The 23,576-nt window shown below is 42.2% G+C and overlaps 2 protein-coding genes across 3 annotated transcripts; both read left to right on the top strand.

Annotated features, from left to right (window-relative positions):
* The first annotated feature begins 2,890 nt into the window (after positions 1–2,890).
* Positions 2,891–8,560, top strand: LOC125893263 (serum paraoxonase/arylesterase 2-like). Its single transcript, XM_049583827.1, has 9 exons — positions 2,891–3,066; positions 3,238–3,308; positions 3,398–3,453; positions 4,226–4,388; positions 5,012–5,138; positions 5,241–5,444; positions 5,531–5,612; positions 7,573–7,701; positions 7,861–8,560. The coding sequence occupies exons 1-9, from the start codon at positions 2,990–2,992 to the stop codon at positions 8,020–8,022; spliced, it is 1,071 nt and encodes a 356-aa protein (XP_049439784.1). The 5' UTR covers positions 2,891–2,989; the 3' UTR covers positions 8,023–8,560.
* Positions 8,561–8,705: 145 nt separating this feature from the next.
* On the top strand, positions 8,706–22,842 carry LOC125893264 (serum paraoxonase/arylesterase 2-like). 2 transcript variants are annotated; one of them, XM_049583828.1, is made up of 11 exons: positions 9,040–9,104; positions 9,200–9,255; positions 13,387–13,616; positions 13,720–13,790; positions 13,886–13,941; positions 16,785–16,947; positions 18,150–18,276; positions 18,379–18,579; positions 18,667–18,748; positions 21,884–22,012; positions 22,172–22,842. In XM_049583828.1, the coding sequence occupies exons 3-11, from the start codon at positions 13,540–13,542 to the stop codon at positions 22,331–22,333; spliced, it is 1,068 nt and encodes a 355-aa protein (XP_049439785.1). In that variant the 5' UTR covers positions 9,040–9,104; positions 9,200–9,255; positions 13,387–13,539; the 3' UTR covers positions 22,334–22,842. The 2 variants fall into 2 exon arrangements, with proteins under 2 accessions (XP_049439786.1, XP_049439785.1); XM_049583829.1 differs by lacking the exons at positions 13,387–13,616; positions 13,720–13,790; positions 13,886–13,941 and adding an exon at positions 8,706–8,930 and having other exon boundaries at positions 9,034–9,104.
* Positions 22,843–23,576: the final 734 nt, after the last annotated feature.

Below are 23,576 nucleotides of genomic sequence, written 5' to 3'. Positions count from 1 at the left end.
CTTATGTTCTCTGATGGAAAAGAACTGAGGCTAGCTCAAACCAGGCAGTGCTAAGGTGATATGGAACTTAAAGGGGCTGAAAAAAAATAGCTGCCGCTTGCTCTTAGAACATTTGATGGGGTGCACACGAACACGCAGGATCCAGGGAGCTGTTTCAACATTTTATCACAGACAGGGTAATTGAACACTTCAGTGGTGGTTGTCGGATGATTTTTTTCTATATCTGCATAATGTTAAACAATAATAATGAAAATAATAGTAAATTAGGTATCATTTAATTTACATCATTTATGCATGTTATGGTGTTACTCTTTCTCTTCATACAACTACAGGTTAAACTTAGGAATCTTAGAACAGTGACACCAAACAATCTGTTAACTTTAAATAATACGTACAGGATTAACAAAGTAAAACTTTATTAAAGTGAAAAGTCCATATGCACACACATCAGCCCTCTCTTAGTTCTACTTGGCATGTTTGGAGGGGAAAAGAGTCACAGGCCTCAAGGGTGGAGTTTTCTAATGTTGGGGAAGTGGTCTAGTCAGGTGATGCAAGTGGGGTGAAGACTTGTGGGGCAAATAAGGTTTTATAAATAAGGTTTTCATCTTGGGCTCTTGGGCTCATCCCTCTGTCCCTCTGTCCTTGGACCCTCGCGACGTATAAGGAAAAACTCCCCAAAAAACCTTTAACAGGGAAAGAAATTGGTAGAAACCTCAGGAAGAGCAACTGATTTCAGTAATAATATAATAATACCCAGCCAACATTTATATGTGGGGCCCATGTGTGTAGTAAGTAGGCTGAAAAATGGGCCCCCAATGGCTCTGTCCACAGGTTCAACATTTACCCCATGCCAGGGTGGGTTATCGAAGTGGATCCCAGATAAGATGCCAATTTTGGACCCATACCCTCTTGGTACCCAGGATGCACTAGCATAACCTATGTGGGGCCAACTTGGGTAAACCCATCCATGTGGACAAAAATGTTTGTCAATGATGAAACATGACTGTCCCATTTTACCTGAACATGCCATCAGAGTGAGACAGGGGCTCTCCCTGTGTTTAAAGGTCCAAAGTTTGTCCATTATTTTACTTGGCAACATATTTTCTTTACAGAAATAAAGCAGAGTTCATAACAAGCCCTGAAAGTAACACTCGCAGGTAGTCTTAAGAGTTTTAGGAGGTTTCCTTGGTTGATATGTTATCTATACCACAGTGTCCCATATGACCTGACTTCACCCTAGATGACCCCTGTCATAATGTCAATAGGCCTACGTAAGACTTCAGTTATTAGTTATTGCACAACTGTGCAGTTAAAGTCCATTTGGACGCTCAATTACAAGGACAGTACTTTGTGTAGAAATGTTATGTTATGTTATGTTATGTTATGTTATGTTATGTCTGCGGTGCTATCTCACAGGGACTGAAACATGCTGAGGGCAACATACCAACACATGAATACTTTGAACTGTGGCTCCAACGGTTTAAATCATGGCGTGTTCAGGTGTAAATCATATGTGGGAAATCACAAAACTAAAACACGTCTGGTTTCAAGCATGTTTCAAGTGCTTTTTGTGAAACTTTTTTTTATTATTTTTTCATAAAACATAAATTTCATCTGCTCAACATAAATGTAATTTTAATGTTATGATCAAGATGAATTTTTACAGCACTACCATTTTTGATACAAAAGGGAAAAATTGACACCAAGGTGTCAATGTAAGGTAGTCACAACGGGCCCCAGGGCACACTATTATGACGGGCCCTAAGGCGCACTAGTTACTAGTTATGCACCTTAACTAGCTTCTGTATAATCTTATCATTACATATCTTTATCGCATATATATGACAAATACACCTGTAGCGACTCAATGAAAAAAGCCGCTAAGAGGCTAAGTGGGCCCTTACAAAGTCCAAGCTGAAGTCCAAAGATGCATTTAATGATTTTATTAAACAAACAACTGAGATAATCAAAGCAAAATTAGGTGAAATAAAATAGTACGTGATGTGATTATGGTCAACAGAAAATACCAGAGACAAAAATTCACCCTTTTTGTCTAAACGCTGCCAGTGAATGAACAGGTCAAATAATGTGAAACCACACCCACCCCTGTGCCAGTTACAACTAGTGAAAGTGACCAAAAGAACGTGTGCAGCCGAAACAAATAATAAACAGAGCTTAAATACACATTCTGGCTCCTACTATACCACTGTAAATAAGAGATTACTCAATTAATTGTTAACTTTTTTTATAGTTTATTTGCAGTTTATAGAGAGTAAGCATGTATTTTATAACATATTTTGTATATTTCATTTTACAAAAAAGAAAATAAACATATATTGGAGTGGGGTTGCCTTCACAAAGGCACATACAGCAAATAGCAAACAGAGTTTTAGTTTGAACACAGGAATATTTCTTAGGTAGCAATCCAAATTATTCACAAGGGCCTGTTTTCTGCCCAGCGTATAGCGGGAGGGCCAACTCTCTCTGTGGGCCCCCTCATCCCATCGACCCTGCCAGCACTGTTTCTATTTACGCCCCTGACCAAGAGTATATAAGCAATTTTCTTTTTAAAAAAAAGATAACTATAACAAAGCTTTAATATGAAATTTGTTCTTTTCTCATTTAGAAGCAGAGAGCAGCAGAATGAGTGTAATAAACATTACAATAACAGAGAGCACAGGTGGTACCAGTGTATCAATATAGTGGAAAATTAGTATTAAAACTGTTTCAGATGTTTTAAATCAATATTTATAATCGATATTTCTGACAACACTAGTCCCACAGAAGCAAGATGTTTATCAGGTCAAATGACAACGTTGAAATGGCAAGATGCCGCAAGTAACTGGAGTATTTGCATATGAAAACACATATTTCCGATAGTCTTGAAGGCAGCATTAGTTGCGCCTGTTGTGACACGCCTCGGCTGCAGGAGCCGGGCTGTAGTCTGGTGTTTAAGCTGTCTGCAAAACTTTTAAACCGTCATTCCAACATGGGAAAGCTGGTCTGCATTTCGGTTGTAATCGCAGCCTTATCGGCGCTGGTTGGAGAGAGGATTGTTAACTTCAGGTACACAGAGAGAAACTCCGTTAATACCGAGACGGTACAGATATGTAACCGCGTCTGATCCCGAGTTTTTCTGCAGGGAAAACGTAGTAGTAGTTGTTGTTTTTCTCAGCAAAACAAAGTTTAATTGTGCACAGCTGACCTAATGTAACATCAGTGTTGAAACCATTGCAGGAAAAGGACCCTGGCCACCAGAGAGCTGGTCCAGAATCACCTCCCCAACTGTGTTGAGCTCAAAAACCTGGGTAAGTCACGCCTGTGCAAAATACCGCAAAATGCTCAGACGAACATCAGCGAGCGTTAAAATTAATATGCAACGTTTTTGTGCTTTCAGAAAATGGCGCAGAAGATATAACGATTCTTGGAAATGGACTTGCCTTTATCAGCAGTGTAAGTATTAGAGTTGCAGAGCAGCCAAATGTGATCCTGCAGGGCGAGTATCAGACAGAGCATCTGAGAGAAGTGAGCTTTTTCCCAGTCATTACAAACTTATCTTACCACCCTTATGGCCAGACTCTTATAATGTGACCAATTTTTATAATGTGAAAAGGGGAAAAAATGCAATATTTATTAATAATAATAATAATTATTATTATTTATTGGTATTGAGTAGGGCTGCAACTAACAATTATTTTCATTTCTCATTAATCATACAATTATTATTGTTATTCAATAAATCATCCAGATTATAAAGTGTAAGAAAGTTTTCTAGGAGTTTGCCTGGCCAACGGTCATAGATATAGATATAGATATAGATATTCAATGTTTAAAAAAGAGAAAAGCAAGAATCCTTAATATTTGAGAGGCTTATATATGTTTTTTTATTTTATTTAATTATAAAGTGTCATCTTTGGTCCCTCAATTATTTGATTTACTTTGTTGTTATTATTTTATCATTATTTTATTATTAATTGACTATTTGTTTTAGCTCTATTATAAAATTGCAACACAGCCTAAAATTACTTTTTGTTTAATCCCAGTGATGTGCGTAAAACAATAAATAATCCTTCCTGATGCCATTTAAAACTGTACAAACTTTCCATAAAGGTCATTTGGTTTGTCTGCTTTTCTTAAACCACAGAAAATTGTGTAATTTAGGCACCAGCCTACTTTGCAGTGTTTTATATGTTCTGCATACTTAAGTATTTCTTTATGTCTCAAGGGTCTGAGGTATCCTGGAATGCCGGCCTCTGATGTGAAAGGAAAGATCTTCACCCTTGATCTGACAGATTCTCGGATGAAACCAGTGGAGTTGCGCATGCCAAGAAACTTTGATCTGGAGTCATTCAACCCTCATGGCATCAGCGTATACACTGACCCAAGTGGTAAAAGCACTTATCATTTATGTGTGGTTGCACACATGTCACAGACGCTCACAAGTTTCTACAAGACACCTTCAGGGCAAACACCTTAGTTCAGGGGGTTTCGACTTTTTAAATTTGCAACAGCTTTTACATTTGTCAGCAGCAAAAATTTAAGTGCATTTTGCAGTACAAAAATAATTTCTTTTTCAGTTCAACTGACTGTATAACTACTGAAGACAGTTTGTATTTTTGGAATATGTGCACCTGGACAAACCTGTTGTGATCACCTGCTGTGTGATTAACAATGGGTGTAATGGGTCGAGCTAAGTTCCTTGTACAATCTTGGGTGTGTCAGTGTTTTCCAAATGAAATCTATAAAGAAATAAACACAATCAGAATATTTCCTTTTTAATTTGTAGTTGTAGTTTTAAAGTATACGGTAGTTTATTAGTATGGAAAATGCATGGGCTTCATTTTTGAGGAAACTCTACAACTACAGATGTGACAGTTTTAAATGTTATTGTAGCTTTGATAGTTCCCTTTTTTATCTGAAGTCATGCATGTCCCTCTACTTTCACAGACACCCACGCATACTTTTTAATCTGGTTGCCAGTATTAACAATGCTTTCCTTTTTTTCCGTCAGATGACACAGTGTACCTGTTTGTCGTCAATCACCCTGAACACAAAAGCCAAGTAGAGCTGTTCAAATATGCTGAGGACGACCGCTCCCTGGAGCATCTGAAAACCATAAAACATGAACTTCTTCACAGGTACAGTGTGGTGACAGATTAATAATTGTGCCTATCATGAACTGCACTTGAGATGTAGCCGGTCTGCAGCTATATTTTCTCACTTCTGATTTTTATTTCCAGTGTAAACGATCTTGTTGCAGTGGGAGTGGATAGCTTCTATGCCACCAATGATCACTACTTTACCCATGAAATCCTTAAAGGTTTGGTGGAGCCTGTTCTGGCTCAGCCTTGGTCTAATGTTGTGTACTACAGTCCTGAGGAAGTAAAAGTGGTCTCTGAGGGGTATTACTTTGCAAATGGCATTAATATCTCACCAGACAGAAGGTAAGGATGATGTGAGGGCTATGCATATAGCTATTCATACTTCAAATGATTGAATTTCTTCATTTTAATATTCTTTTTATTTACAGGCATATATATGTGGCTGATTTATTTGACCACAAAGTGCATGTGCTTGAGCAGAAAGAAGACAATGCGTTGGTCCCTGTGAAGGTAAATAATGAAAAATTACTTCAAGATGAAAGTGTACTGATTTCTTACAGCATATTCAAGAATCACTGATGAATTAGTATGCTTCATCAGCTTTAAACAGTTTATACTTTTGTCATTATTATACTAATATTATACGTGTAAAAAAAAAAATGTAAAAATTGTTAAGAAATTTTATAATCTGATGATATTAGGGCTTATAAGTATGGGTTAAATTGCATAGCAAATTGTTAGCAATATTTCTTTTTAAAATATTGGTATGACAGTATGGCTGATGTATACAGAATTAAAGGGACAGTCCACCCACAAATCCAAAATTCATATTTTCCCTCTTACCTGTAGTGCTGTTTATTCATCTTAATTGTTTTGGTGTAAGTTGCAGAGTGTTGGAGATATTGACCGTAGACATGTCTGCCTTCTCCCGAATAAAATGGAATGAAAGGCTCGTGCTCATGACAGCATGAGATGTTAGCATGGTTGCGATCTTCTCGGCCGAGTTGTAATGTTAGCTGGCTCAGGTGTTGTCCATGAGTTTGTGGTGTAGTTTGGTAGAAAGAGTTTCTATACAGAACTGCTCACAACAAGGTCTTTGGACCAGAGCGTGGATACCCTACTCAAGCCTGATGGGACCCGTCAGAACCCAATGGGTGGGCCCGCTTAGGTTCAGTTTGGGTTCAGCCCACTTGACATGCTGCTGTGTTGTGCTACGGCCAATTGAAGTGCTGGACTTTGTTATCGACGTGACAACGCCTGAACGCAACACAGGCTCCGCTCCAATTGAGTATGTGTGGTGCACTACTGTGCATGTGGCGTGTTTGACTGTGTGTAACAGCAGCCTTTTGATGGTCATTAACACACTGTCCATGTATGATCACTGTAAACAAACAAGCTGTAGCCATGGTAACAATAACTTGGTCAGTTAATAAACTGCGTAGGGCTTGGGTCGGGTTCGGCCTTCAAAATCAGAAAGTCTGTCGGACTTGCGTCTGGTTCGGTCAGGAAAATGCGGCCTGAGTCACGCTTTACTGTGGACTATCTTGAGAAACTGGGACATGATTAGTGGAAAAAGACATTGCTGTTGAGTTTTTCAAATGTATTTTTTGGCGTGACCGGCACCACAAGATGAGTGCCATCTAGTTCCATCATATTCTAGAGAAGGCAGACATCTCTATGGCCTATTTCTCCAACATTCGGAAACTCACTCCAAAACAATCTAGACTGATAAATCACACTACAGGTAAAGGCCCAGACAAACCAAACAGACTTTAGAGAACTAGGTGTAAAGGAGGCCCCCTCCTGTGTCTCCTGACATTGCTGTGTCTTTGCCAAAAAAGTTGTACATGAACACACTGCAAAGACGACAGCCAGTGGTCAACTAGCACGTACATTCTGCACTAGTATGAGAGGAAATAAGTCTCCACACCAGCAGGCAGCAGTAGCCTGTATTTGTCATTCAAAAAGCACCGGAAGACCATCTTGATGCTAGTTAGCCATTTAACACACTAACAACACAATCCAGTGTTGAAAGAACAAAGCGTATTGACCGTGTGCCAATGAACAATAACATAAACCATCATGAAACGCTTCCGCTGAACAGCTCAGTGACTAAAGAAAAATGATCTCACCTCATGTAACAAGTTTGTTTTGGTCTCACTTCCTCTTGACTTAAGCTTTTTTTGTTTACTTTCCTCACCTCTGTTTCTCTTCACGTACACTGCGCTTAACTGCCAACTAGAGTGATTTCATTCACGGACCAACCGGGGGCAACAGTGTGGGACAGTTGTCGGCTTGGTGTGTCCAGGACTTAAGAGGAAAAATGTGTATTTTTGATTTTATCAAACAAATAGATGTTAACGTCAGTCAATTCAAGTACAAAATCAGGTCATGCTAGAACTGTCATTTAAGGTAATCAGGACACCGAGATGAATGTATAATCATAACCTTGTCTACGACTCCTCACCAGTCTGTGGCTGTGGGTTCACTCTGTGACAACATTGAAGTGGAACCTGAAACTGGAGACCTGTGGTTGGGCTGTCACCCTAATGCATGGAAACTTTTCATGTTCGACCCCAAGAGCCCAGCTGGATCAGAGGTTTGTCCTTTCACTTGTACCGGTTACTAAACTGTGAGAGGCCTGACAGCATTACACGAACAGACAAAATATAATGTTCATTTTACTCTATCTGCCATATTCTGCTCACCCAAACAATCTGTCTGACATGTATTCACCTTGTTATAATTCTTCCTTCAGGTCATCAAAATCCAGAACATTCATTCTGATGAGCCAGTGGTGACTCAGGTGTACGCTGACGACGGCCAGGTGCTCATTGGCTCCTCTGTAGCAGCTCCCTATGGGGGGAAGTTGCTCATTGGCACTGTGTTCCACAAAGCCCTGTGCTGTGATTTGAATTAGGCAGTGACTCTGTAACATATGATTTACCTCTCTGCAACGCTCTCACTCAGACAAGGCAGTGATGAGCTGAATGCAGATATACATGGATACTGCAGCTCTTGTTTTGGGGGAAAATGTTTCACCGTGTTGTACCAGACAGGATCTGATGATAAACCCACATAAAGGTGCGTGATGATCCACTAGGAGGAGCTGGAGAAAGACAGATGCACTGTGTTTACCTGATTTTACAGAGTCCTGGGTACAAAAGCATATTTGAAAGTGGTCTCAGACACAGAAGTTACTGAACTGCCCAGATACTTGAACCACTGTGAAATAAGCACTAGGATAAACTTATTTTTAGTCAAGCATATAAAATTCATATGTATATTTGCTTTGCTGCGTATCATGAAAGTAATATTTTTCACTGGTCACCTGGAAATTTGAGATCTGAACAGATGCATTGTATGTAACCAAATGTGTTTACTTGTTTTAATTGCTTATCACATCGCTACCATGCATGTGAGTGTGAATAAAGCAATAAAGGAGTGTCATGCTACAACTGTAGTTTGTGTTTGGTTTATTAGATGTGCAACAAAAAAGGAGTGGCAAGACGGATGAATGCACACAAAATGACTTTATAAACATCTGGACGTCAAAAGAACGATTGTGTAATTCATATCTTGTTTTCCCGCCCACAAGAAATGCAGGTCTGTCCAGCCTCCTCCCTGGCATTGCTTACCTTCTCTGTGGCACACTGTATAAACAGCACCTACTGGCATGCCTCGGCTGCAGGAGTTGGTCCGTAGTCTGGCATGAAATCTGTTTGTAAAACTTGCCCGTCGTGATTCCAAAATGGGAAAGCTGGTCTTCATGTCGGTTTTAATAGCTGCCTTATCAGCACTGATTGGAGAGAGGATTGTCAACTTAAGGTAAATAGCAATTCTGTTAATACCAAAACAATTTTCTTACGGAAAACAAAGATAGATTGTGCTCAGCTGACCTGATGTAACGTCTGTGTTGAAAACAATGCAGGAAAAGGACCCTGGCCACCAGAGAGCTGGTCCAGAGTCACCTCCCCAACTGTGTTGAACTGAAAAATCTGGGTAAGGAGACTAATGCCAAAAGAAAATGCCACAAAATTTTGAGACGAACATTAGCAAACATTAGAATTAACTGTGCAACATTATTGTGTTTACAGAAAATGGCTCAGAGGACATAACGATCCTTGGAAACGGACTTGCCTTTATCAGCAGTGTAAGTATCTGAGTTGCAGAGCAGCCAAATGTAGGCCTGTATGTTAAAGGCAAACAAGAGTGCAAATCAGAAGTAACTGTTTTACAAACCTGATTCCAGAAAAGTCTGGACCCTTGTGTAAAACAAATAAAAACAATGTAATGATTTGTAAATCTGTTTGACCTATATGCAGATGAATACATTACAAAGACAAGATATTTAAAGATGTTAACACCAGTGAACTTGTAAAATATACACTCATTCTGAATTTGATGCCTACAGCACGCTACAACAAAAGACTGGGAAAGTTGTGGAATGCTCAAAAAACACCTGCTGTGAACATTCCACAGGTAAACAGGTTGATTGGTAACAAATGATAGTGGCCGCGTTTCCCAGTTAAGAGCGATCTTAAGAGCACAGTTAAGAACGTCTTTGGTAAGAAGGGTCGCTAAGATATGAGTGTTTCCCAGATGCGTTCCTCATGCCCTTCTTAGGATCACTCTTACGATCGCTCTTTAAGAAGCTCTTAACAGGAGCTGCCCACTACCGCGGTGCTGAAACTAAATCAATTGATGTAAGGCAAATCGATCACCCACCACTTAAACAGCGCATAAGTCACACACAGCGCTGCTACCTAACGCACTAATTCCCTGCTGCTCGTGTGTATGTGTGTCCTAATAATTCTAATGAAAAACTAAGATGATAAATATTTGTTAATGACCTATTTTCATGATGAAAACTATAGACTACAACTAAATAAGAAATAGTCTTGGTAAGAGAATCATGAGGAAATGTATTTAAACAAAAAAACACAGATGCCTTGCTGAGACCGGTGCCGTCTCCCGCCACCTCCAGGAAGCTCCCCACTGCGTAAAATGCAGCGCAGCCAGGCACTGCACCTCCGGGCTGAGGGCGAAATTGCACTGGGTTGTCCTCCGGATGTGTGCATACACTAGTTGGTGAGGCGTTGTATCTCAGCCGGTACTTCATTTGGACAGCCCAGTCTGACAGCACGTCAAGTGGGCTGCTGACACACAAATGCATTTATATATACGGTTTGGCTTCGCACGCGGTGACGCTGTTGGTTAGCAGCGAGAATATGCTGTAAAGCAGCCATGGTATCTCACATGTGTGATGTGGCAACGCCTTTATATAGAATAGCGAGTGGAGCGTCCCTTGATGAGGTTCCAGGTGAGCTCAATTACACCTGTCAGTTGCCTGATATCTGTGAAATGTCGCAGGTTTGGAGGGTGGATGTGTTTCTGTCAGATGTGGGATGTGTGCGGACAAATTATGCTAAATGATAGTCATGATGATTCATTTTATTTGTGTGCCTGGTGTGCACAGCACATACAGGAACACACTTGTTATTCCTCATACTTATTTTTCATCTTATTATTATTTTTCTTCCGCCAGATTTCGGTGCGTAACTTGTGCCACAGCTTTGAGCGCACATAGGGTCTTCATAAAATATATAGATTCAAGGTTCAAAGTGTTTATTGTCTTATGCATAGTAAGGACACACGTTTCCCTGCAGAATGAAATTCATTCTTTTCTGTCACCAATTAATGCTAAACAATATAAATCTGAAGTATAAAAAAGATCAAAATGTATACAGTGCGCACTGTTTTAATATCTCCTTGCTTAGTGTAATATCAACGTGCCTGCTGCGGCTGGAGCTGTGAGCGTTTGGTCACTGAGAAGACTGTTAAGAGTGGGTCAGCTCGATCTTACAACTCCTTCTTAGTGAAAGATCTTCTTAAGCAAAGAGCGATCTGGGAAATGCGTTTTTCTTTCATGGGATGCTTAAGAGCGTTCTTAAGAAGCTCTTAGCACTCAGAGGCCGTTTACACGTACACGGTGATTTTGATAAACGGAGACATCTTCCTTCATTTGTGCCCTTCGTTTACACGCAAACGGAGGTTTCTCCTCTGAAAACGAGTCTTTCTAAAAACTCCGGCCAGAGTGGAGATTTTGGAAAACTCCGGTTGCGACTTTGCATGTAAACTGAGATAAACAGAGATAAACGGAGTTATAGGCAGCCGACGTCACAGTATGCGCCGTAATTTGCGCCTGTGTCAAAAGTGCGACCTATGTTGCTATGGTGACAATGGATACATGGAAGGCTTGAGCTTCTCGTTACACTGCCACCTACAGGTTTGGCATGCTCTTGTGTATAGATACACGGGTAAGTGTAAACGAAGATCTTTTTGAAAACGGAGACGGTGAAATGTCCGTTTATGAAAATAGCCGGCAACGTGTAAACGGCCTCTAAGAGCGATCTGGGAAACGCGTCCAGTATCATTACTAGGTATAAAGTGCCATCCTCAAAAGGCTTAGTTCTTCATTGCGTTTTTGTACTCTTACTTTATGTGTACATATTGTAAATAATTTCAATGTATTGGTGTTTCCTGTTTTCAGTAGACAGTTGGGTCCAAAGCTATTAGAATAACTTTATCTAGGACTACAATTCCCTTTTTATGCTTTTCTAGCCTTTGCCATGTTTGACACAGGTGTTTGGCATTTTGCAATCAAGTATGTACAGCTGCATTCACTTGTCTTGTATGCCTGAAGAAGGTCACAATGACTGAAAGCTTGCATTAAACTGATATATGCACAGTGTTTGAGTGTGCTGCTGCTGTTTTGTTGTTTTCTAAGGCAGCACTAAAAACCGACATGACTATACAAAGAATATAACTACACGGGCTCAGGAACACTTTGGAAAACCATTGTAGATAAACTCGTTCGTCAATGCATCCACAAATGCAAGTTAAGACTCTGCCGTGCAAAGTGACAGCCATATGTCAACTACAGCCAGAAACACCATCGACTTCTCTGCACCGAGCTCATCTGAGATGGACTGACACAAAGTGCTGTGGTCTGATGAGTCCACATTTTCAATTGATTTTGAAATCATGGACACTATGTCCTCCAGGCTAAAGAGGAAAAGGACCATTGAGACTGTTATGAGCACAAAGTTCAAAGCCAGTATCTGTGATGGTGTGGGGGAGTGTTACTGCCCATGGCATCAAAGTTAACTTCACATCTGTGAAGGCAGTATGAATGCTGAAAGGTACATGCAGGTTTTGGAGCAACATATGCTGCCATCCAGACAGTGTCTTTTTCAGGGACGTCTCCGCTTATTCCAGCAAGACAATGCTAAGCCACCTTCTGCACATGTTATAACAATGTGGCTTCCTAGTGTTGATACTAGACTGGCCCGCCTGCAGTCTAGACCTGTCTCCCATTGAAAATATGTGGTGCATTATGAAGCACAAAATATGACAACAGAGTCCCTTGACTGTTGAGCAACTGAAGTTGTATATCAAGCAAGAATAGGGAAAAAAATCACTTTCAAAACTTCAACACAAAAGCCAGTGGTGACTCAGGTGTACGCTGACGACGGCCAGGTGCTCACTGGCTCCTCTGTAGCAGCTCCCTATGGGGGAAAGTTGCTCATTGGCACTGTGTTCCACAAAGCTCTGTGCTGTGATCTCAATTAGGCAGTGACTCTATAACATATGATTTACCTCTCTGCAATGCTCTCAATCAGACAAGGCAGTGATGAGCTGAATGCAGATATACATGGATACTGCAGCTCTTGTTTTAGGGGAAAATGCTTCACTGTGTTGTACCAGACAGGATCTGATAATGCTCTCACATAAAGGTGCGTGATGATCCACTAGGAGGAGCTGGAGAAAGACAGATGCACTGTGTTTACCTGATTTTACAGCAGTGAGTCCTGAAAGTGGTTTCAGACACACTGTGAACTTGAACCACTGTGAAATAAGCACCTGGATAACCGCATTTTCAGTCAAGCATGTAAAATTCATATGGATATTTGCGTTGCTGAATATTGTGAAAGTAATATTTTCCACTGGTCACCTGGAAATTTGAGATCTGAACAGATGCATTGTATGTAACCAAATGTTTTTACTTGTTTTAATTGCTTATCACATCGCTACCATGAATGTGGGTGTAAATAAAGCAATAAAGGAGTGTCATGCTGTGACTGTAGTTTGTGTTTGGTTTATTAGATGTGCAACAAAAAAGGAGTGGCAAGACAGATGAATGCACACAAAATGACTGTATACAAATCTGGACGTCAAAGGAACGATTGTGTAATTCATATCTTGTTTTCCCGCCCACAAGAAATGCAGGTCTGTCCAGCCTCCTCCCTGGCATTGCATACCTTCTCTGTGGCACACTGTATAAACAGCACCTACTGGCATGCCTCGGCTGCAGGAGTTGTTTAGTAGTCTGGTATAAAATCTGTTTGTAAAACTTGCCCGTCGTGATTCCAAAATGGGAAAGCTGGTCTTCATGTCGGTTTTAATAGCTGCCTTATCAGCATTGATTGGAGAGAGGATTGTCAACTTAAGGTAAATAGCAGTTCTGTTAATACCAAAACAATTTTCTTACGGAAAACAAAGATAGATTGTGCTCAGCTGACCTGATGTAACGTCTGTGTTGAAACCATTGCAGGAAAAGGACCCTGGCCACCAGAGAGCTGGTCCAGAGTCACCTCCCCAACTGTGTTGAACTGAAAAATCTGGGTAAGGAGACTAATGCCAAAAGAAAATGCCACAAAATTTTGAGACGAACATTAGCAAACATTAGAATTAACTGTGCAACATTATTGTGTTTACAGAAAATGGCTCAGAGGACATAACGATCCTTGGAAACGGACTTGCCTTTATCAGCAGTGTAAGTATTTGAGTTGCAGAGCAGCCAAATGTAGGCCTGTATGTTAAAGGTAAACGATAGTGCAAATCAGAAAAGTGAGCTTTTATGGTTAATAAAACCTTATCTTACCACCTTTATGGCTAGATGGCTTAAAATGTCTGTCCGGGCCATTAACTTGTGTGACTAACATGACTATAATGTGAAAAGGAAAAGTAACTGTTTTACAAACCTGATTCCAGAAAAGTCTGGACTCTTGTGTAAAACATAAATAAAAACAGAATGTAATGATTTGTAAACCTGTTTGACCTATATGCAGATGAATACATTACAAAGACAAGATATTTAAAGATGTTATAACCAATGAACTTGTAAAATATACACTCATTCTGAATTTGATGCCTACAACACGCTACAACAACAGAACAAAAGACTGGGAAAGTTGTAAAATGCTCAAAAAACACCTGCTGGGAACATTCCACAGGTAAACAGTATTGATTGGTGACAAATGATAGTATTAATACTAGGTATAAAGTGCCAACCTCAAAAGGCTTAGTTCTTCACAAGCAAAGATGGTCATGCAATCACAAAAATACCAGGGCAAACTCTCCAGCAGTTTAAAAACCATCTTCTCAGCGCACAGTTGCATTGATTTCACCATCTACAATCCATAATATCGTCAAAGGATCTAGAGAATCTGGAGGAATCTCTGTACGTAAGGGGTAATGCTGAAAACCAGCACTGAATGCTCATGCCCTTTGACCTCTCAGGCAGCACTGCATTAAAAATTGACATGACTATACAAAGAATATAACTACACGGGCTCAGGAACACTTTAGAAAATCATTGTAGATAAATTTGTTCATCAGTGCATTCACAGATATAAGTTAAGACTCTACCATGCAAAGTGACAGCCATATATCAACTTCATTCAGAAACACCATCGACTTCTCTGGACCGAGCTCATCTGAGATGGACTGACACAAAGTGCTGTGGTCTGATGAGTCCACATTTTCAATTGATTTTGAAATCATGGACACTATGTCCTCCAGGCTAAAGAGGAAAAGGACCATTGAGACTGTTATGAGCACAAAGTTCAAAGCCAGTATCTGTGATGGTGTGGGGGAGTGTTACTGCCCATGGCATCAAAGTTAACTTCACATCTGTGAAGGCAGTATGAATGCTGAAAGGTACATGCAGGTTTTGGAGCAACATATGCTGCCATCCGGTGACGTCTTTTTCAGGGACGTCCTCGCTTATTCCAGCAAGACAATGCTAAGCCACCTTCTGCACGTGTTATAACAATGTGACTTCCTAGTAAAAAAGTGTTGATACTAGACTGGCCCGCCTGCAGTCTAGACCTGTCTCCCACTGAAAATATGTGGTGCATTATGAAGCACAAAATATGACAACAGAGTCCCTGGACTGTTGAGCAACTGAAGTCGTATATTAAGCAAGAATGGGGAAAAAAATCACTTTCAAAACTTCAACAATTCGTGTCCTCGGTTGATGTAACAAAGTGGCAAACATGCTTGTGTCACAACTTTTTTGGAACGTGTTGCAGGCATCAAATTCAGAATGAGTGTATGTTTACAAAAACAACGTTTATCAATTTGAACATTTAAATATATTGTTTATGCACTGTATTCAATTGAATATAGGTCAGAAAAGATTTACAAATCATTGCATTCTGTTTTTATGTATTTGTTACACAGCATTCCAACTTTTCTGTAATTGGGGCTGTACTTAATTTTTATTAGGGCTGCAACTACCAGTTATTTTCACTAATTGATTAATCTGATCTGCCAGTTATTTTCTTGATTAATCAGTAAATAATTTACTCTATAAAATGTAATACAATTATGAGAAAAAAATGTTCCTCTCAGTTTCTTGGAGTTTGTTTGTCTGACCAAAACAGAGGAATGAAGGAATTTTTCATAAGTGGCAATTTTTATTTATTTTTGGCATGAAAATTACTTAAATAATTAATCAATCATTATTCATTTCTCTCCATCAACTAATTTTTGCAGGTCTATCATTGTTATGCATCATAACCTCAAACTGATGTTGGCTTTAATACCTCTGACAATCTCCAAAGTTTAAAAAAATAATTCTTGATCCCACTTAAAACTGCATAAACTTTTGATAAAGGTCAGCGAAAAAAACTCTTATACAAGGATTATGCCTCAGAATTTGACCTGTCTGACCTTTTCCAACCCACTTCGCAGTGTTTCTCTGCCTGTTTAAGTATATTTATGCTTCCATGGGAGACCTAGGCATTATGTTTTCGGGTTGTCCATATGTCTGTCGCATTCTTGTGAAGGCAGTATCTCTTTCTTCAGATTTTACACAAACGTCCAGTTGGACCCACAGTGAATGGATTACATAGGTCAAGGTCACTGTGACCTCGTCTGTCTTATTCCTGTGAATGTGATATCTCAAGAACATCTTGAGAGAGTTTTTAAAAATTCGACACAATGTTCACTTGGATTTAACGATGAACTGAATAGATTTTGCTGGTCAAAGGTCAAGGTTATTGTGACCTCACAAAATTTGTTTTTGGCCATAACTCAAGAATTCATATGCTCATTATTCCAAAATTTCACACACATGTCAAATAGAATGAAATGGTGATATTTTATATCCATAAGGTCAAAGGTCAACTTCAGGGTGACATCATAATGTTCTGCAACAACACATTTCTGGTCATTACTCAACACACAGGAACAGAAGGGGAGGTATTTGGTCAGATACTTGATGTGTGAAGCACCCATGTTTTCACAGACATTGATGTAAACTGTAAACTTAACTGGTTAGCAGACGCAAACAACCATATGGCATTAACTGTAGTTTTTTTATGTCTCAAGGGTCTGAAGTATCCTGGAATGCCGGTCCCTGATGCAAAAGGAAAGATTTTCACCCTCGATTTGAAAGATTCTTGGATGAAACCAGTGGAGTTGCGCATGCCAAGAAACTTTGATCTGGAGTCATTCAACCCTCATGGCATCAGCGTATACACGGACCCAAGTGGTAAGATTTACAACAGCATTCTCATTTATCCACAGGTATACACTAATTGCAAAAATCAAGTGCATTTCGCAATCAAAAAATATTTTCTTATTTAGTGCAGCTGACTGTATGACTACTGAAGACAGTTTGTAATATGCACATGTAGAGTTAAAGAGGTTTTTTGGGGGAGTTTTTCCTTATCCGCTGTGAGGGTCCAAAGGACAGAGGGATGTCGTATCCTGTAAAGCCCTGTGAGGCAAATTCTGATTTGTGATATTGGGCTTTATAAATAAAATTGATTGATTGATTGATTGATTGATTGATTGATTGAGTACCTGGACAAACCTGTTGTGATCGCCTGCTGTTAATCACAGCAGGCGATCTTCTCGATCTTGTAATAGATCGAGCAAAGATTCTTGAACCATCTTGGGTGTGTCAATATTTTTCAGATGAAATCTATATAGAAATATACACAATCAGTACGTTTCCTTTTTTGAATTGTCAGGTATGTTTTCAGGTTGTTCGTTTGGCTCTCTCTTTCTTATCAACGCAGTATCTCAAGATTTCTCCTTAGGGAAATTTCTTCATGTTTGGTGCACATATGGCACAAACCTTCACTTTGTGATGAACAGACTAGATTTTGTGGTTAAAGGTCAAGATCACTGTAGTCTGAGTGGGCGGAAGTTCGCTGCAGAGATCAGCCTCTCATTGGGCGGAACGAGCCACCCGCTGAAGTCCCGCCCTACCACCTCTGGTTGTGTAGCAGTTTTCAACCGTTTTCAACACGTCCTTTACTAACTTTTGCGGTGTTTGATCTTGCGGGGATGTAGCCATTTTTCTGCCATGGTTCGCGTCCTGTAGGCGATATTTTTGTGGGCATGTTACACCAAAACCTGTTTCCCCACGGCAATATTTTTGCAAGCGCACCGTTGCTGTGGCACCGCCCAGAACGATTGTGATTGGTTGAAAGAAGTACAAGCAGCCGGGGCGTTTTTTTCTCCAATCTCAAAGTGACAGTCGGCCCAGCCAGACCTTTCTTTTCTTGAGAAAGGTCTGGTGAGCGAGACTAATATCACTGTGACCCTGCATCTGTCTCATGCTCATGAGCATATGACACAGATGATTATTTGAAGTCATGCGTGTCCCTCTACTTTCACAGACACCCACACACACTTTTTAATCTGGTTGCCAGTATTAACAATGCTTTCCTTGTTTTCCATCAGATGACACAGTGTACCTGTTTGTCGTCAATCACCCTGAACACAAAAGCCAAGTAGAGCTGTTCAAATATGTTGAGGATGACCACTCCCTGGAGCACCTGAAAACCATAAAACATGAACTTCTTCACAGGTACAGTGTGGTGACAGATTAATACGTGTGCCTACCATGAACTGCACTTGAGATGTAGCCGGTCTGCAGCTATATTTTCTCACTTCTGATTTTTATTTCCAGTATAAACGATCTTGTTGCAGTGGGAGTGGATAGCTTCTATGCCACCAATGATCACTACTTTACCCATGAAATCCTTAATTATTTGGAGTTTCTTCTGGCTCAGCCTTGGACTAATGTTGTGTACTACAGTCCTGAGGAAGTGACAGTGGTCTCTGAGGGGTATTACTTTGCAAATGGCATTAATATCTCACCAGACGGAAGGTAAGAATGATGCAAGGGCTATGCATATAGCTATTCATACTTCAAATGACTGAATTTTTTCATTTAATATTCTTTTTATATTTATAGGCACATATATGTAGCAGATGTGTTTGACCACAAGGTGCATGTGCTTGAGCAGGAAGAAGACAATGCGTTAGTCTCTGTGAAGGTAAATAACGAAAAATGACTTGAATATGAAAGTGCACTGATTTCTTACAGCATATTCAAGAATCACTGATGAATTAATATGCTTCATTAGCTTTAAACAGTTTATACTTTTATTATGATACGAATGCTATGCAAAAGACCCTTCATGATGGCGTAGAGAGTTGGTGTACCCGGCCCGGAGGGTTACCGGGGCCCCGCCCTGGAGCCTGGCTTGGGGCTGGGGCCCGTGGGCAAGCGCCTGGTGGCCGGGCCTTCGCCCATGGGGTCCGGCTACATGGGCTCGTCTCCCTGCAGGCCCACCACCTGCAGAGGGATCCAGAAGGGTTTGGTACAGTGTGGATCGGGCAGCAGACCAAGGCGGGGGCCTTGGTGGTCCGATCCTCGGCTACGGAAGTTGGCTCTTGGGACATGGAATGTCATCTCTCTGGCAGGGAAGGAGCCGGAGCTTGTAGAAGAGGTTGAGCGCTACCGGCTAGACCTCGACACATAGTTCCGGCTCTGTAACCCAAGTTCTTGAGAGGGGTTGGACTTTCTCCTTTGCTGGAGTTGCTCCGGGTGAGAGGTATAGAGTCTGATAGTCCCCAGACTCTCTGCCTGTACGTTGGGGTTCACCCCAGTGGACAAAAGGGTTGCATCCCTGCGCCTTCGGGTTGGAGAACGGGTCCTGACTGTTCTCTGCGCTTATGCGCTGAACAGCAGTTCAGAGTACCCGCCCTTTTTGGAGTCCATGGGACAGGTGCTGGACAGTGCCCCGACCGGGGACTCCATTGTTCTGCTGGGGGACTTCAACGCTCACGTGGGCAATGACAGCAGGATCTGGAGGGGCGTGATTGGGAGGAACAGCCTGCCCAATCTGAACCCGTGTGGTGTGCAGTTATTGGACTTCTGTGCGGGTCGCAGTTTGGCCATAACTAACACCATGTTCGAGCATAAGGATGTCCATCGGTGCACGTGGCACCAGGACAGCCTAGGTCGCAGGTCAATGATTGACTTTGTAGTCGTATCATTTGACCTGCGACCATATGTTCTGGACACTCGGGTGAAGAGAGGAGCAGAGCTGTCAACTGATCACCTGGTGGTGAGTTGGATCAGGTGGCAGGGGAGGACGCTGCGCAGACCTGGCAGGCCCAAACGAGCAGTGAGGGTCTGCTGGGAACGCCTGGCGGAAGAACCTGTGAAGATGATCTTCAACTCCCACCTCCGGGAGAGCTTCGACCACGTCCGGAGGGCAGAGGGGGACACTGAGTCTGAATGGGCCTTGTTCCGCTCTGCCATTGTCGAGGCAGCTGATGCTAGCTGTGGCCGCAAGGCCACGGGGGCCAGTCGCGGCGGTAACCCCCAAACCCGTTGGTGGACACCAGAGGTGAGGGGAGCAGGCTGAAGAAGGAGGCCTACAGGGCATGGTTGGTCTGTGGGTCTCCAGAAGCAGCTGACGGGTACCAGCGGGCCAAGCAGAGCGCAGCAGCGGCAGTCGCGGAGGCAAAAACTCGAGCGTGGGAGGAGTTCGGTGAGGCCATGGAGAAAGACTATCGATCGGCTCCAAAGAGGTTCTGGCAAACCGTCCGGTGCCTTGGGGGGGAAGGCGACAACTTGCTCACATTGTTTACAGTGGGGGCGGGGAGCTGCTGATGTCAACTGGGGACATTGTCGGGCGGTGGAAGGAATACTTTGAGGAGCTCCTCAATCCCACCAACACGTATTCCAGTGAGGAAACAGAGCCGGGGGTCTTGGGGGCGGGTCATCCAATTTCTGGGTCAGAAGTCGCCGAGGTAGTGAAGCAACTACGCAGTGGCAGAGCCCTGGGGGTGGACGAGATTCGCCCTGGATATCTCAAGGCTCTGGATGTTGTAGGGCTGTCCTGGCTGACGCGCCTCTGCAGCATTGCGTGGACATCAGGGGCAGTGCCTTTGGAGTGGCAGACCGGGGTGGCGGTCCCCATCTTCAAGAAAGGGGACCAGAGGGTGTGTTCCAACTACAGGGGGATCACACTCCTCAGCCTGCCCAGTAAGGTCTATGTCAGGGTGCTGGAGAAGAGGGTCCGGTCGATAGTTGAACCTCGGATTGAGGAGGAGCAATGTGGTTTTCGTCCCGGACGTGGAACCGTGGACCAGCTCTTTACCCTCACCAGGGTGCTGGAGGGGGCATGGGAGTTCGCCCAACCAGGGGGCCTGCCTCAGGTGGAGGAATTTAAATATCTCGGGATCTTGTTCATGAGTGAGGGTAGGATGGAGCGGGAGACTGACAGGTGGATTGGGGCGGCGTCAGCAGTGATGCGGGCGCTTAACCGGTCCGTTGTGGTGAAAAGGGAGCTTAGCCAGAAAGCGAAGCTCTCGATTTACCGGTCGATCTACGTTCCAACCCTCACCTATGGTCATGAGCTCTGGGTAGTGACCGAAAGAACGAGATCGCGAGTACAAGTGGCCGAAATGAGTTTCCTCCGCAGGGTGGCTGGGCTCAGCCTTAGAGATAGGGTGAGGAGCTCGGACATCCGGGAGGGACTTGGAGTAGAGCCACTGCTCCTCCACATCGAGAGGAGCCAGTTGAGGTGGTTCGGGCATCTGGTAAGGATGCCTCCCGGATGCCTCCCTTGGGAGGTGTTGTGGGCATGTCCAACCGGGAGGAGACCTCGGGGCCGCCCCAGGACACGCTGGAGGGATTACATTGCCCGGCTGGCCTGGGAACGCCTCGGGGTTTCCTTGGAAGAGCTGACGGAGGTGGCTGGGGAGAGGACTGTCTGGGCTTCTTTGCTGAGGCTGCTGCCCTTGCGACCCAGACCCGGATAAGCGGAGGACGACGAGTACGACGAGTACGACAAGTACGAGTACGAGTACGAATGCTATGCTATACACCACTAGTGTAAAAAGTGTAATAATTGTTTTTAAATGTCTTAATCTGTCTTATCTCTTTGGTCAACATCTCAAATACTGAGAAACACACACCAAAACAATCTAGATTGATCAATAGCACTACAGGTAATTTTGATTTTAGGGTGAACTGTCCCTTTAAATATCAAAGCAACTGATGTTACGTAAGTCAATTCAAGTACAAAATCAGGTCATGCTAGAACTGTCATTTCAGGTAATCAGGACACCGAGATGAATGTATAATCATAACCTTGTCTATGACTCCTCACCAGTCTGTGGCTGTGGGTTCACTCTGTGACAACATTGAAGTGGATGCTGAAACTGGAGACCTGTGGTTGGGCTGTCACCCTAATGCATGGAAACTTTTCATGTTCGACCCCAAGAGCCCAGCTGGATCAGAGGTTTGTCCTTTCACTTGTACCGGTTACTAAACTGTGAGAGGCCTGACAGCATTACACGAACAGACAAAAAATAATGTTCATTTTGCTCTATCTGCCATTTTCTGCTCACCCAAACAATCTGTCTGACATGTATTCACCTTGTTATAATTCTTCCTTCAGGTCATCAAAATCCAGAACATTCATTCTGATGAGCCAGTGGTGACTCAGGTGTACGCTGACGACGGCCAGGTGCTCATTGGCTCCTCTGTAGCAGCTCCCTATGGGGGGAAGTTGCTCATTGGCACTGTGTTCCACAAAGCTCTGTGCTGTGATCTCAATTAGGCAGTGACTCTGTAACATATGATTTACCTCTCTGCAATGCTCTCAATCAGACAAGGCAGTGATGAGTTGAATGCAGATATACATGTATACTGCAGCTCTTGTTTTAGGGGAAAATGCTTCACCCTGTTGTACCAGACAGGATCTGATGATAAACCCACATAAAGGTGCGTGATGATCCACTAGGAGGAGCTGGAGAAAGACAGATGCACTGTGTTTACCTGATTTTACAGCAATGAGTCCTGAAAGTGGTTTCAGACACACTGTGAACTTGAACCACTGTGAAATAAGCACCTGGATAACCACATTTTCAGTCAAGCATATCAAATTCATATGTATATTTGCGTTGCTGTGTATTATGAAAGTAATATTTTCCACTGGTCACCTAGAAATTTGAGATCTGAACAGATGCATTGTATGTAACCAAATGTTTTTACTTGTTGTAATTGCTTGTCACAATGCTACCATGCACGTAAGTGTAAATAAAGCAATAAAGGAGTGTTATGCTACAACTGTAGTTTGTCTTGTGTTTCATTAAATGTGCAACAAAAACAGCCATTCAACACACTGTGCAGACAGGTGACTGCACACAAAAGAGCTCTGAATATATCTGGGTGGTTAATAGAACGATTGTAAATGTACCTTTGTTGCGTAATTCGTATGTTGTTTTATCACCCACAAGAAATTCAGGTCTGTCCAGCCTCCTCCCTGTCATGTCACTGTTTAGCTTTTTTTCTTTTTCCAGAGTCCAGGTTAAAGACAAAGGGTGATGGAGCCTTTTCAGTTCTTGCTCCTTGTCTTTGAAACAGCCTCCCCATGAGTATCAGAACAGCTGACTCTGTTCACGTCTTTAAATCTTGTCTGTGAACTTACTTTTACAGATTGGCCTTTCCTGACAGCTGATAGCAGTGTGTGTGGGAGTGCATGTGTGTATGCAGCCATGTGTTTATGTATGCATGCTTACAGGTATATATGTGCTTAAATGTATATGTTGGTGTAGGCGTATGTATATGCTTATGCTTTGCAGAGGTGGCATCTTTTACAGATGAAAAAGGACTGGTTGCTGATAAAAGAGTTATGAAAAGGAGTTTCACACAAGTGTATTAGGGATTTACAATTGTGCAAGTTATTTTGAGTAGAAGTTTTCCTTTTGTTTAACCCAGTTAATCCAGGTGAGTTCAGGGTCTTTCTGTGAGATGTGTGTTGTGTTGTGTTGTGTGTGTGTGTGTGTGTGTGTGTGTGTGTG

This window comes from Epinephelus fuscoguttatus, linkage group LG8 (assembly GCF_011397635.1).
Source record: "Epinephelus fuscoguttatus linkage group LG8, E.fuscoguttatus.final_Chr_v1".
NCBI lineage: Eukaryota > Metazoa > Chordata > Actinopteri > Perciformes > Serranidae > Epinephelus > Epinephelus fuscoguttatus.
Note: the sequence above shows the minus strand (reverse complement) of the source record. Positions and strands in the feature narration are given on the sequence as shown.

What these genes read in the sequence shown, in the direction of transcription:
- LOC125893263 (XM_049583827.1), top strand. Translation starts at nt 2,990, where the DNA reads ATGGGAAAGCTGGTCTGCATTTCGGTTGTAATCGCAGCCTTATCGGCG. An exon ending in AAACATGAACTTCTTCACAG is followed by an intron (nt 5,139 to 5,240) that starts GTACAGTGTGGT and finishes TTTTATTTCCAG; the next exon opens with TGTAAACGATCTTGTTGCAG. An exon ending in ATGCGTTGGTCCCTGTGAAG is followed by an intron (nt 5,613 to 7,572) that starts GTAAATAATGAA and finishes ACTCCTCACCAG; the next exon opens with TCTGTGGCTGTGGGTTCACT.
- LOC125893264 (XM_049583829.1), top strand. Translation starts at nt 8,854, where the DNA reads ATGGGAAAGCTGGTCTTCATGTCGGTTTTAATAGCTGCCTTATCAGCA. An exon ending in GAGAGGATTGTCAACTTAAG is followed by an intron (nt 8,931 to 9,033) that starts GTAAATAGCAAT and finishes AAAACAATGCAG; the next exon opens with GAAAAGGACCCTGGCCACCA. An exon ending in ATGCGTTAGTCTCTGTGAAG is followed by an intron (nt 18,749 to 21,883) that starts GTAAATAACGAA and finishes ACTCCTCACCAG; the next exon opens with TCTGTGGCTGTGGGTTCACT.